At 40.3% G+C, this 14,744-nt stretch overlaps 1 protein-coding gene across 5 annotated transcripts in view; it reads right to left on the reverse strand.

Annotated features, from left to right (window-relative positions):
• MROH2B (maestro heat like repeat family member 2B) overlaps positions 1-14,744 on the reverse strand; it is a 73,130-nt gene that overhangs the window by 14,788 nt on the left and 43,598 nt on the right. For all 5 annotated transcript variants that reach the window (XR_015240965.1, XR_015240964.1, XM_086677816.1 and 2 more), the window contains 8 exons: positions 13,516-13,542; positions 12,606-12,725; positions 12,310-12,389; positions 5,669-5,804; positions 5,479-5,574; positions 5,128-5,217; positions 4,642-4,762; positions 2,167-2,264 (listed from right to left, as the gene is read on the reverse strand). Coding sequence is in view for 3 of the 5 variants with exons in the window: in XM_086677816.1 (XP_086533942.1) it covers positions 2,167-2,264; positions 4,642-4,762; positions 5,128-5,217; positions 5,479-5,574; positions 5,669-5,804; positions 12,310-12,389; positions 12,606-12,725; positions 13,516-13,542 (768 nt within the window). In the remaining 2 variants the exon portion in view is untranslated. The remainder of the gene's footprint in view (positions 1-2,166; positions 2,265-4,641; positions 4,763-5,127; positions 5,218-5,478; positions 5,575-5,668; positions 5,805-12,309; positions 12,390-12,605; positions 12,726-13,515; positions 13,543-14,744) is intronic.

The following is a 14,744-nucleotide window of genomic DNA, read 5'->3' on the forward strand; positions in this document are numbered from 1 at the left end:
GAATAACAGGTGCCTCACAGTTTCCATAAAAGTATGAATTGTTATGATCCCTGTCTTTTACTCTTTCATGTTTCAAAATTAAGAGTAGTCAAAAGTTCTAGAAAATAAAAACTTTTCAATTTGGTCTCTAAGTACAAGAACTATACAGAATGGGTGATAGCAGTGTGTGAGTATGAGTGTGCGTGTGTGTGTGTGTGTGTGTGTGTGTGAACACATATGCATGCGTGCATGAGTCCTAATGAAAAGGCAGGCAGGCAGGTGAAAAGTTAGCAGTTTGAATGAATTCCAGGAACATTGTCTGGGGCTTTAACCAAGCAAGATGGTTGTGATTATGAGTTTGTAGGTATGAAAACATTACTCTTTACAACTGACTTCCCTCTGCATTAAGTGACCTGATGATTGATATTTAATAGTAATGTTCTTGAAAGGAAATGAGTCCCTTTTCATGAATAGTTGCATGTCTCAACCAGTTTCTGAGTCATTTTTGTTCCAAGATCAAGGGACCAGACTGCTGCATCTGTTCTATGTAACACCAAATACCTGCTTGGGCTCCAAACTCAATGGTTATCTGTTTTTTCCTCATATTGGTATGGATGATGGTTTAGCAAGAAAGGAAGGAGGGGAACTCATGTTTTTGGGTACTTATCATGCATCAGACACTTTCTTAGGCATTTGACCTATGTTTCCTCCGTGCCCCTCAACTGGCCTCTCTCCCTTATTCTGGACACTTTCTTGTTGTTTCTGCTGCTGTCACTTTAGTCCAAGCCACCTCCTTGTAGTTTCCTCCAAACTGACCTCATTAATTTCACTCCTGCTGGCCTGTATTGTAGTATGAACACAGCAGCCAGATGACCCTCTGAAATAGAAGTCTGATCATGTTCCTTCTTGCAGGAACACACCTAGCCCATACAGGGCTTGTGCAAATTAGGAAAAGACACCTGTCCTCAAGACAGTTCACTTCTCTCTGTAAGTATATGGTCATAAAGACTGATTTTGTTGGACCTTTTGCTGCCATCTGTGGATAACTACCTTAAAATACATAAATATCTACAATGTTTACATTAAGAATGATGCTGCCTCACATGAAGAGGCCCTTGTGCATTTCGTATCTGGCACAATTGGACATAGTGCCCCGACTTATGCTCAAAACCCTGTGCTGGCTTTTATTTCCAACTGGAGTAAAAGTCAAAGTCTTTGGAGCATCTGGGTGGCTCAGTCGGTTAAGCATCTGACTCTTGGTTTTGGCTCAGGTCATGATCTCAAGGTTCATGAGTTTGAGCCCCACGTCTGCATTGTCAGTGCAGAGTCTGCTTGAGTTTCTCTGTCTCCCTCTCTCTTTCTCTGCCCCTCCCCAACTTGCGCTATCTCTATCTCTCTCAAAATAAGTAAATAAACTAAAAAAAAAGTCAAAGTCTTTAACAAGACCTGGAAGGCAACTGAATCATTCCTGAGCTATCTCTTGGATCTCACTACCTCCTTCTTTCTCTACCTTAGGGCCTCTGTACTTGCTTTCTCCTCTGCCTGGAATGTTCTTTTCCCTCAGTCTTCATGGTCTCCCCTTCACAGTGGCCTTTTCTAGGAAATCGCCCCTCCCTTACTCTCTATTCCCTTACTTGACTATATTTTTCTCAATTATCACTACCTGACATATTTATTTGGCTGACTCCATCCACCAGGATACAAGGTCATCCAGGGCAGGCATTTTGTCTTTTTCTATTCTTAGAGCCTAGAACAAAGTCTGGCATATGATAGGTGCACAGAACATAGTAGGCGAATGCATAAATGATTAAATAAATGAATGAATTCATTGACCAATTCTCAGAACAACTCTAAGAGGTAGGTTATGCATTTCTTTTTAAGATGAGGAGAATGGGTTTCAAGCAGTGCACACAGAATGCGTTCAATAGACTCCAAAGCTCTTGTTGCTTCTACTCCACTCCACTGCCTCCCTTACCCTGAAGAATCTTGGTTCACAATATTTCTCAGAGAATGAAATATAAGCAGCAGGTGTTGACTGGGCACATGCACCCAGGGTTAATGCATGATAGCCTAAAAGAATGGCTAGATCACTGCTCTCCTTGGTGGTGGGGCATACACAGCTTACTTATTTGGAAATCAACCCAGAACTATCTTTACATCCCTTGGCCAGTCCTCCATATCTATTACCTTTGCTATTTTGGAAGAAATCTTGATCTGGACCTGCACATCATCACACTGCAGCCCTTCCTGCAAATCCTGCAGTCTTTCCACCTCTGGGTGAATGCCTAAAATCCACAAGGGGGGACATATGCAAGAGTTTAAAGACCTGATGGGGTTGAAGAGGTTGGCCATATTGAAAGGGCAGGCGTAAAAGCAAACACGTACAGGTGGTTTAGTACCATGCTAAATACTCTGCATACAATGATCTCATCTATTACTCATAAACATCATCTGAGGTAGACACTCCTGTTTTTGCAGATGAGAAAGATGAGACAGAAAGGTATAAAGTCATTTGGCCATGGTTATCTAGCGACTAAAAATAGCAGAGTCAGAATTTGAACCCTGGTCTGTCTGACTTCGGTGCCTAGGCTCTGACTACTCTGCTATGCTGCTCTCTCTGTTGGAGTTCCATTTTGCAGCGAGCCACTTTGGGGAAAATGGAAAGGTAACTATTGCAATAAAAACATCAGCAACTCTGTAAATGATTGTTGGAATCAATTTATAAACCCAGACCTAAGCAGTAACGATTTTCTGCTTGTTGTTTGAATGTATAGTAATTGTGGAAACTACCACCTAAACCATTTTGTGGCAGGCATCCCAGCCCAACAGAACACACATGGACTTTGGAGTCAGACAGACCTGAGCTCACAGCCCAGCTCCACTACTTGCTGGAATGGGTACATTTCTTTCTTTTTTTGAAAAGTTTTTTTGAAGTTTATTTATTTTGAGAGAGAGAGAGAATGAGAGGGGCAGAAAGCGAGGGAGAGAGAATCCCAAGCAGGCTCCCCACTGTCAGTGCAGAGCCCAATGTGGGGCTTGATCCCATGAACCATGAGATCATAACCTGAGCCGAAATCAAGAGTCATACACTTAGCCAACTGAGCCATCCAGGCGCACGGCGGATGGCTATGTTTCTTAACTTCAGGTCTCTTCATCTCAAAACTGATTATTAAATGGGCATTTAATTTAGCATCACACTTGTTACTTGTATTCAATGGGTGTTTCATAATCATATTCCTTCTCTCTGCCATGCTTATTCGATCCATTGAGGAAAAGAGTTAAAGTAAATAATGAAGTATGGGATTTTTTTTTTATTAACAAAGAATACTTGAGAACCTGAATTTTGCATGTTTCAGGAAAATAAAGTACACTAAAGGAAGAATAGGTAGAACAATAATAGAGTTGAAATTCCTATCTTCCTACGAGGTTCCTCTCTGGTACGTTTCTTCTCTTCCTGGGATGGCCTCTTAGTTCTTACCTCCTTAACTCATTTTTTATTTTGTGGCTTGGTACAAGCATATATCCTTAGTGAATTATCTTCCCATACCCCAAGGGACTTTCATACCTAGTTTGACTCTGTTGAACATTATTTTTTCTTCTCCACTGACTAACCACCCCTCCTCCCCCAAGCCAAATCCCACCTTTTAGTTTTAACACATTTTTTATGTGAATTTTACAGTTGTAGTATCTCTGTGTCTCCAGCATCAGAGAAATGCTTGAAACATGGAAAGTGCTTAATAAACATTTTCTGAGTACTTAAAAGAAAGAGAGTGGAACACAGGTGTGAGATGGCATTAAAACTTAGACCCACAACCCCGCAAGTAACCCTCAGTTTGTTCTCCATATTTATGAATCTCTTCTGTTTTGTCCCCCTCCCGGTTTTTAATATTATTTTTGTTTCCCTTCCCTTATGTTCATCTTTTTGTCATATGATTTTTTGTGGGAGGGGGGATGGGCTAAATGGGTAAGGGGCACTAAGGAATATACTCCTGAAATCATTGTTGCATTATATGCTAACTAATTTGGATGTAAATTTAAACAAATAATTAAAACTTAGACCCATGGTCCTGGCCGCGCCTGGGCTGTACAGAACTGCGCATGTGCAGTGCAAGGCCATCCTCTGTGAAGCCACTGCTGGTTGAACCTGGACCTGAGGCCCTGCTTGTTGATTTCAGCCCGAGATTGAGGTTTTAAAATTCCTTATGTTTCCTGATATTGACACTCCACATGTACTTGGAGAGCAGAGTTTCTGTTCTGGAAGCTGGAAAAACCTCCACAAAGTTGTCTCTCTTAGAGAACTTTAGTAATAGTGCTATTTCTTCCTGAAGAAAACCTTGTGATAGAAGAAGCATTGCTAATACGCCTAAGTGCTCAGTGATTTAAACTGGACACTCTCAAAACGTTTTCACCTACCCCAATGGACCTTTATAATGCATCTGTGTCATTATCTTTATTTCTAAAAATAGCAAAAAACAGAGCCATTGGGGAAAAAAGATCCAAAAGAGAGACAAATCCTATACATAATTAATGCATTAGAATGCCGAAACGACTGACCAGCGGAAAGAGAGGGACAGAGAGACATCGATGAACAAAGAGGAAAACTGAGAACAAAAGAAAACAGGTATCTGCTCTTCATTTGTGGGTTTCTCATCTTTCCCTCACCTTTTATACAGAACAGACCAATCGTGGAGCTGGCAGCTGCTTGACGGATGGTGGGCAGGGTGTCACAGGAGTGAGGAGCCAGGAGGCCAAGGAGTGAGCCGATCTTAAAGTGTTCTGGAGCCTGGAGGATAAAGGAGATGGGGCACAAGGTGATGGGGAGGCTTGACATCCCAGGATATTCCCAACAACACTGGAGATGAAGTCCCTTATTTTCCCCCTAAAGGTCCTTAGAATGAAATTGAATCTTGGACTTTCCCTTCAAGGGCAGTGGAAAAGTGAGCCGGCAATGTAAAGGCAGCCAGATAGTTTAATCCTAGTGTCCTTGCCTCACTCTGGGGTCAGGCGACACCTCTCAGGTGCTTCTCTGGAAAGCACTCCATTCTGGGACTGGAGATCCATCATGCATAAGTTTGGGATTCCAGAGGCCTCAGCTGATCCCTACTGTCAGCAAAGGATGAAATCTATTCACTGCTGGGGATTACTTACCTCCACATCATTTGTCAGCACTTGTGCGGTGATCTGGAAGGCTCTTTCTCTTTCCCAGTCTTTTTGTGAAACAAGCCACATTCGGAGAAGCTGTTGGTCAAAGAATAAATGTCCTTTCCTTAGCACTCCTCATATTCACTCATTCTCATTCTCTGGCTCCTGCTGTCTCTGCCTCTTCTGTAACGGTGCTCACCTCCCACAAACAATTTTAAGAGGACTGGCCCTATGTGGTGGGTTAAATGGGTCAGGCTGGACATCTCCCTGGGAAGAGGATGAGGTAGAGTCTGGAGTGTCACCTTGCAGCACAGATGAGGGGATGTGGGAATCAGTTTGAGCAGTGGCCCTACTCACATTGAACATTTCTTGACAGTCCTCCGCTTTCACATTATCCCACATCATGGTCCTCAGCAGCCTTCCCAGAGCATCCATGGATCGTTCGTAGAGAAACTGAAATCCAAAGTGAGCATGAGTGTCAGGCTCCAGCGGGAGAGTAGAGTCCCACTGTAGTTCTTGATTTTACTCAGGCCTCACCCCCACGTACATGGATGTGCTCCTTGTCCTTATCTGTTTCGCCTTCATCTTTGAGTTTTTCCAAAGGTGGAAGGGGAAGCAGCCTCCGAATAGTCTCTTCAAGAATATTGAGATGGTCATTTAGTGAGAGCTGAGGCTTCAGTTTGCTGAAACGAGAACCACGTAGAGGGATGGACGTTAGGATGACAAACAAAACATAGCCCAGAAGAGTACCCAAGAACTGCCAACCATACCTGAAGGGGTCAGATACGTTTGCCGACGTGTTGGAATGTTGAGGGAGGTGGTGACAGAAGCAGGGAGAGGTTGGGCACATGGAATCAGACTGTACTGGCGTGCATAGTCAACATGCCTCATTTCTAATTTATTAGAGTGATGAACAAATCATCCCTAGCTTTGTGGTATTTAATCCTTTATTATATGATCTGTGGTAACATTAACCCACTTGTTTTTTCTAGTGCTCATGGGTTGTGTGTGTGTGTGTGTGTGTGTGTGTGTGTGTGTGTTGGGTGGGGGGAATTCTAAATTTGGAGCAGTGATTTTTATCCATTTCATATGTCTTCTCAGGTTATAACTGGTGTCACACATACTATAGGTACTCATGAATGTACCTATAGTAATGACATTGTAATCATCCTTCCTTCCCCCTCCCTTCCTCCCTCCTTTCTATTCTCCTTCCTTTCCTTCCTTCATTCCCTTCTTTCTTTCTTTCAGGTATTTACTATAAACATCACGAAGGTATGAGCCTAGACATAATGTGGAAAAATGTAAATGTTCGATAAACATGAAAATCCCCATTTATTATTTAATAAATGTAAATCAAGACAATAAAATGCCACTTGTCAGCTACCAAATTAGCAAAGAAATTGAAAATGATGACATGGTTGGGGCAGGGTGAAACTGGTTCTCTCACAGGGGAATAAAAGTCAGTACCAGCTGGGGCAGGTCAATTGAAAGTGTTAAATATGTTGAACAGTCTTTTCATCTTTATTGTCTGGCTGACTTAAAAAAAAATCAACTTATTGAGGCAAAATGTATGCACAACAAGCTGCATCCAGTTAAAAGTATGCAATTAAATGGGTTTTGCACCCGTGAAACCACCACTATAATCAATATAGAACACCTAGATTTTTCCTTATGCCCCTTTACAGTTCATCTCTTCCTTCACTCTAGCCCCTGAAAACTGATTGGTTTTCAGTCATTAGAGATTGGTTTGCCAGTTCTATAGGCGTGCTGTCCAAATGAGGGTAGTCTCTAGCAACAGGCAGCTATCCAATACCTGAGTTGTGGCTAGACTGAATTAAGACATGCTGTAATTCTAAAACGCACTGGATTTTGAAGATTTTGTATGAAAAATCATGTAAATTATCTCATTACACTTGTTAAATATCAAATACACATTGAAATGATAATATACTGAATATATCGGATTAAGTAAAATAATTATTATAATTAATGTTTCTTTTCACTCTTTTAAAAGTGGCTACCAGAAAATTTTAAGTGACATATGTGACTTGCATTATATTTCTACTTGACATTATTTTAGTGCCTAGCTAACTTTTAGTTTATCTTCCACATTTATTTATCTGAGCTTTCTTCAAACTTCACGTATCTTTGTAAACATGGCAACCTGTGCCTTCTCTTAGTTGCTTCTTGCTACAGTTTAGGAGATTATGTGGGTATGTTTTTGCATCTATTTTCCCCAGTATACAAGGCCATATTTTTTTTTTAATTTTTTTTTCAACGTTTATTTATTTTTGGGACAGAGAGAGACAGAGCATGAACGGGGGAGGGGCAGAGAGAGAGGGAGACACAGAATCGGAAACAGGCTCCAGGCTCTGAGCCATCAGCCCAGAGCCTGACGCGGGGCTCAAACTCCCGGACCGCGAGATCGTGACCTGGCTGAAGTCGGACGCTCAACCGACTGCGCCACCCAGGCGCCCCCAAGGCCATATTTTTTAATGGTTATCTTTTTTGAATCTAGCTCAATGCCTGGTACATGGATGACATTGAATACTATTTATTGAACTAAATTGTCAACTTTGATAATTAAAAGTTCAGAGAGCACTTTTTGCATAAAGTGTTCACCAAAATATTTATAGTTTTTATTTTTTAATGTTTTATTTATTCTTGAGAGAGAGAGAGAGAGAGACAGAGAGAGAGAGCATGAGCAGGGGAGGGGCAGAGCGAGAGAGGGACATAGAATCCAAAGCAGGCTCCAGGCTCTGAGCTGTCAGCACAGAGCCCAACGCGGGGGTCGAACTCACAATCCGTGAGATCATGACCTGAAGTCTGATGCTCAACCAGCTGAGCCACCCAGGCGCCCCTATTTATAGTTTTAAAAACTGACAATTAACTATAGCAAGAGGAGGTTGATTAAATAATATGAGATATATCTATACAGTAAGTCATTAAACAGCCATTAAAAATGCTGTTTGTTACCTCAACATAATAAAGGCTATATATGAAAAGGCTACAGCTAATATCATGTTAATGGTGAAAGACTGTAAACTTTTCCTCTGATATTTAGAGGAAAATCTAAGATCAGGGACAAGATAAGGATGCTTGCTTTTGCCACTTTTATTTAACATAATACTGAAAGTGCCAGCCAGAGCTATTAGGCAATAAAAAGAAATAAAAGCCATGTAGATTGGAAAGAAGAAGCAAAATTATCTCTGTTTGCAGAAGATATGATCTTATATATAGAAAACCCTAGGGTGCCTGGGTGGCTCACCCTAGTTGGTTAAGCGTCCAACTTCGGCTCAGGTCATGATCTCGCAGTTTGTGAGTTCAAGTCCTGCATTGGGCTCTGTGCTGACAGCTCAGAGCCTGGAGCCTGCTTTGGCTTCTCTGTCTCCCTCTCTCTCTCTGACCTTCTCCTGCTTGTGCTCTATCTCTCTCTGTCTCTCAAAAATAAATAAACAGTAAAAAAAATTAGAAAACCCCAACATTCACAAAAAAATTATTAGAATAAAACAAATTCAACAATGGTGTAGAATACAAAATCAATATATACCAATCAGTTGTGTTACTACATTAACAATGAATAATCAAAAAGGAAATTAACAATTCCATTTACAATAGCATCAAAAAGAATAAAATATTTAGCCAAGGGAGCAAAAGACTTGTACACTGAAAACCACAAAAGGTTGCTAAAGGAAATTAAAAAAAACACAAATAAATGGAAAAACATCCCATGTTCATTGATTTGGGCGCTTACTTTTGTTAAGATATCCATACTACCCAAAGCAGATTATAGATTTAATGTAACCTCCATCAAAATCCCAGTTTTTGTAGAAATGGAAAATCCATCCTAAAATTCATATGAAATCTCAAGGGACCCCAAATAGCCAAAATAATCTTGAAAAAGGACAAAGTTGGAGTTCTCACACTTCCTGGTTTCAAAGATTATTACAAAAACCACAGTAATCAAAACAGTGTGGTTCTGGCATAAAGAGACAGACATATATAGACAAATGGAATAGAGAGCCCTGGAATAAACTCTGGGATACATGGTCACAAGGGTCCAAGACCATTCAGTGAGGGAAAGGAAAGTCTTTTCAATAGTGTTGGGAAAACTGGATATCCACATACAACAAATGAATGGGACCCTTACCTTATTCCATATACAAAAATCAAGGCAAAATGGACCAAACACCTAAATGTATGAGCTAAAACTCTTCAACTCCTGGAAGAAAACTTTGAGAGAAAGCTTAATGATATTGGATTTGGCAATGATTTCTTGGATATGACACTAAAAGCACAGATAACAAAAGGGAAAATAGACAAATGGAAAATGGACAATAGACAAATGAAAATTAAAGCTTCTGTGCATCAAAGGACACAATTAATACAGTAAAAAGACAGTCTATGGAATGGGAGAAAATATTTACAAATCACATATCTGGTAAGGAGCTTATAACCACAATATACAAAGAACTCTGACAACTCAACAACAAAAACAAAGAATCAATTACAAAAATGGACAAAAGAAGTAAACATTTTTCCAAAGAAGATGTAAAGATAGGTAATGAGCATATGAAAAGATGTTGAAAGTTGCTAAATCATTAGAGAAATGCAATTCAAAACCACAATGAGATTCTAAGGATGGCTGCTATTAAAAATAAACTAGACGGGGCGCCTGGGTGGCGCAGTCGGTTAAGCGTCCGACTTCAGCCAGGTCACGATCTCGCGGTCCGTGAGTTCGAGCCCCGCGTCAGGCTCTGGGCTGACGGCTCAGAGCCTGGAGCCTGTTTCCGATTCTGTGTCTCCCTCTCTCTCTGCCCCTCCCCCGTTCATGCTCTGTCTCTCTCTGTCCCAAAAATAAATAAACGTTGAAAAAAAAAATTAAAAAAAAATAAAAATAAAAATAAACCAGAAAATGACAAGTATTGGCAAAAATATGGAAAAATTAGAACCCTTATGCACTGTTGATGGGAGCATGAAATGGTGCCATTGCTTCAGAAAACAGTATGGTGCTTCCTTAAACAATTAAAAGTAGAATTCTCGTATGATCCGGCAATCCTACTTTTACGTGTATACGCAAAAGAATTAAAAGCAAGGACTGGAAAAGATATTTAGGCACCCATGTTTGTTAGTGGAATTATTCACAAGAATCAAACCATGAACACAACCCAAGCATCCATTGGGTGAATGGATTAACAAAATACGGTGTATATATTAAATGGAATATTATTCAGCCTTAAAAAGGAATGAAATTTTGACACAGGTTATCATATGGATGGACATTATTCCACTGAAATAAGAAAGGCACAAAAAGACAAATACTGCATGATCCCATTATAAGAGGTACCTAAAATACATAGTTCATAGAGACAGAAGGTAGAATGGTGTTTGCCAGCTCTGGTGGGAGGAGGGAACAGGGAGTTGTTTAATGTGTATAGAGCTTCAGTTTTGCAAGATGAAAAGAATTCTTGAGGTTGATTGCACAACAATATGATTATACTTAACACTGCTGCACTATGCACTTAAAAAATAGTTAAGATGATACATTTTTTGGGTATTTTACAACAATTAAAATATTTTTTAAACAAATTTTTTTATGCTTATTTTTTTTTTTGAGAGAGAGACACAAACACACACACACAATGTGGTGAGGAGCAGAGAGAGAGGGAGACAGAAGATCTGAAGTGGTCTCTGCACTGACAGCCCGGAGTCCAATGCAGGGTTCCAACTCACAAACTGTGAGATCATGACCCGAGCCGAAATCGGTTGCTTAACCGACTGAGCCACCCAGGCACCCCTCACAATTAAAATATTTTTAAAAAACAATGAAAAAAGAATAATGTTTGTAAAGAATGGTAATAACATGGGAATATGTAAGGTGAAATAAGGAAAGACAGGATGCACGATCGTATGTAGAGCACAATCTCAACTCTACTTAAAATGAAGAATAGGGTATGCATTGAAGGACACATACCAAAATGTTGAAAATAGGGGGAAATTATTATTATTATTATTTTTAAAGGTTTATTTATTTTAGAGAGAGAGAGCACAAGCTGAGGAGGGGCAGAGAGAGAGGGGGACAGAGGATTCAGGATCTGAAGTGGGCCCTGTGCTGACAGCAGAGAGCTCGATGAGGGGCTCAAACTCACAAATTTGTGAGATCATGACCTGAGCTGAAGTCGGCTGCTCAACTGACTGAGCCACCTGGGAGCCCAAAGTTTTTATTATTTTTAAAAACTTTCTATAGTTTCTAAGTTTTAACAATGAATTTGTATTTCTTTACTGCAGGGGGAAAATATTATTTTAAAATTTTGATTAAGGGGCGCCTGGGTGGCTCAGTCGGCTAAGCGGCCGACTTCGGCTCAGGTCATGATCTCGCGGTCCGTGAGTTTGAGCCCCGCGTTGGACTCTGTGCTGACAGCTCAGAGCCTGGAGCCTGTTTCAGATTCTGTGTCTCCCTCTCTCTGACCCTCCCCTGTTCATGCTCTGTCTCTCCCTGTCTCAAAAATAAATAAATGTTAAAAAAAAGAATTTAAAAATAAAATAAGACAAAATTTTGATTAAAATTATTTTCTTCTTTAGGTTTATTTCTACTAACCAACTAAAATATGATTAGGGCTTTCGTAAGTTTTTTTTTAATGTTTATTTTTGTGTAAGAGAGAGACAGAGCATGAGTAGGGGAGGGGCAGAGAGAGAGGGAGACACAGAATCCATAGCAGGCTCCAGGCTCTGAGCTGTCAGCACTGAGCCCCAAGTGGGACTCAAACTCATGAACCTTGAGATCATGACCTGAGCTGAAGTCAGACACTTAACCGACTGAGACACCCAGGTGCCCCAGGGCTTCATAAGTTTTTAATTGGAATATTAAAATTTGCCTACAGACCAAAGTCTAGGAAAAGAAATTTCCTTTTGCACCAAAACTTCAATCCTTATGTATCAATAAGTCTCACTCCTCTAAGTTGCTCTTTCTCCCTCTTGGTTATCAAATGGTCGGGCTCTTAGTCAGTTCTGTAAGTCTGAAAAGAGGGAGAAGCCCCAACTGAAATAGCCCATCGATGAGCTGTGTTCACTTTGGGAAGGGTGCACTGGTGTATCCACTGACTGAGAAGTCAGTTGATCTGAAGGAGGATATTGGGAAGGAAATATTTTTCTCAATGAGAGCAAGAAAAATTCTCTAAAATTCTCTACCTGAGGTATCTAATGGCGATTAAAGCTTTCCACCGAACAGGGCTAGCTAAGGAATCCAGGGGCTCATCCCTGATGAAGTCCTGTAACACAAACAAGGAGGTGAAATATTTTAGAAAGGGGAGTTTCCACATGCAGCTGCAATCCCATTGGACCACTAGGTGCCCTTGGTCCAAAATATGGCAGAGATCTGTTTATTCCCTGGGACTGGCAAGTTTTACCCACTTAAAAAAAGACAGCTCTGTGCTCTTGGTAACAGACTTTTCATGGCCTTGCCCATGTCCTCTCTGCCCACTCACCAGCATGTAACCCAGTAGCACCTCCTTGTAGGAGAACTTGAACCCCTGATCCTCAGCATCTTGGACAGCAATGCCAATTTCAGTGATACTTCTTGTGAAACTCATTTGCAGATCCATGTCCTAAAACAAAAGGATTCACAGTGCAAGCCAAAGTCTTGGGTACCACACCTGGTTCTATAAACCCAGTTCTTGACCTAGGGTTGAACTATGTGCCCAGACAGAAGTGCGAATCTGTTTCTTTTTCCTTCTCTACCTCAGTTTAGGATCAAAGTTGCAGGGAAATTAAAAAAACAAAGGTCAATTTCTACTCCTTCCATCCCCTACCCCCCACCCCCCATAGATTGAGGTTCTATAAGGCAGTGGCTTTTAAACTTTTTGGACCATAAACCACACAGTAGGAAACAGTTTACAATTCCATTCTGTACTTACATTCTATCTATCTATCTATCTATCTATCTATCTATCTATCTATCTATCTAAATATAATATATATAATACCTGAAATAAAAGTTTTATGATACTTATTATTGCTATGTGCAATGTTCTCTTCTATTTCTTTTATTTCATTAAAAAATTTGCTGGTGCAGTCTATTAAATCTATTACATTGAAATCATAGTCTACTGGTGGGTCACAGCCCATAGCTCTAAAAATACTGTTCTAGTTTGCAGTCTAACTTTCAAACCACCTGTAACCAAATATAGCTCTATGTTCTGTCCTAGATTAAGCTCAGGGATCCTGGCTTCAGAATTGGATTAATTAGTTATATATTGGGATCCTTTCCTCTGGAATCAAACCAAGAGGACATATATGCTTCCTGCATCTCCAGGGAACATACTTGGTATTCAAATGTATTTGTATCAGATACATCATATACATATATCAAATACATATATCAAATATATTGCATACCTTATGCATCACAGACATGCCCAGAACCTGAAAACCAAAGGCAAAAGCAGATATAGAGCCGCAGTTAGAGAGTTCCTTTACACCAGCAAAAAGACCCACCCACCAACCTGAAAACAAGAGTGAAGCAGGACACGGAGTCTTGCCAAGGAGTGGGTGCTGTTCACTCCCTCCCCTATTTCCAAAGTGAGGTCCTGTACATTGGCAGACATTTTCCCCAGGTGAGTGTAATCTACAGAACGCAGCATAAAGATATCAGGCGTTTGGGTTTCAAGCCTCACAATTTAAAGAGACTCTACCAGATTTTGGTAAGAAAAAGGATAGAGGCTGTTGGCAGAAAGACCAGCGAAATGCTATAGAATGAAAGTCATAGGGCAGCTGCCTTTGGAAGGAGATATAGTCAGTTCTGCTATGATGCTGGCATTGAAAATGCAATTTTGTTCCAGTGAAATTGATATGTGAGTAAATACTTCTGGTATATTCTGAATTTTGTGTTTGCTTATGCACAGTTTGGTCCATGACAGCAAAAGGTGAACTAGCTGAATTGAACTGCATAGGAATACTCACACAACACCTCAAACACGCCAGCTGCCTCAGTTTACCATGGTAAGAGCTGCTTCCCATACAAATCTGGCATTCTAGCTGTCTGTCTGATTTCAAACGACCTTCTTTATACCACCATTTCATAATAACTCACAACTTTCACAATTCATGTGTTTTTCAAGGAAAAGTGACATAATTTTTTATAGTACTTAGATATTTCTTAAATGTTTTTTTCTTAAATGGTTTTAAAAATTAGGTTCCTATTTTTTTCTGTGTCATTGATGGGGTTTTTGAATGTTGTGCCCCTTACCCCATTTCCCCCACAATCCTGTGGCTTTTTTGTACTATGTTGTGCATATGCTGTGTTACAGCAGAACTGACTGTACCATGAAAATGTACAGTCATCATTATCTAAAACATCTTTATCTCTTTTCCTCTTTTATTTTTATCCTAATTTTCCTCAATGACTGACTAAAAATTAATGTAACAGAAAACATCTTAATGTTTAATGTTTATTTATTTTTGAGAGAGAGACAGAGTATGAGTGGGGAGAGAGAAGAGAGAGAGACACAGAACCTGAAGCAGGCTTCAGGCTCTGAGCTGTCAGCACAGAAGCCTATGCGGGGCTTGAACTCATAAACCGTGAGATCATGACCTGAGCCGAAGTCGGATGCCCAACCAACTGAGCC

The sequence above is a fragment of the Puma concolor genome, chromosome A1 (assembly GCF_028749965.1).
Source record: "Puma concolor isolate L17-30 chromosome A1, mPumCon1.1.hap2, whole genome shotgun sequence".
In the NCBI taxonomy this organism is placed as follows: Eukaryota; Metazoa; Chordata; class Mammalia; order Carnivora; family Felidae; genus Puma; species Puma concolor.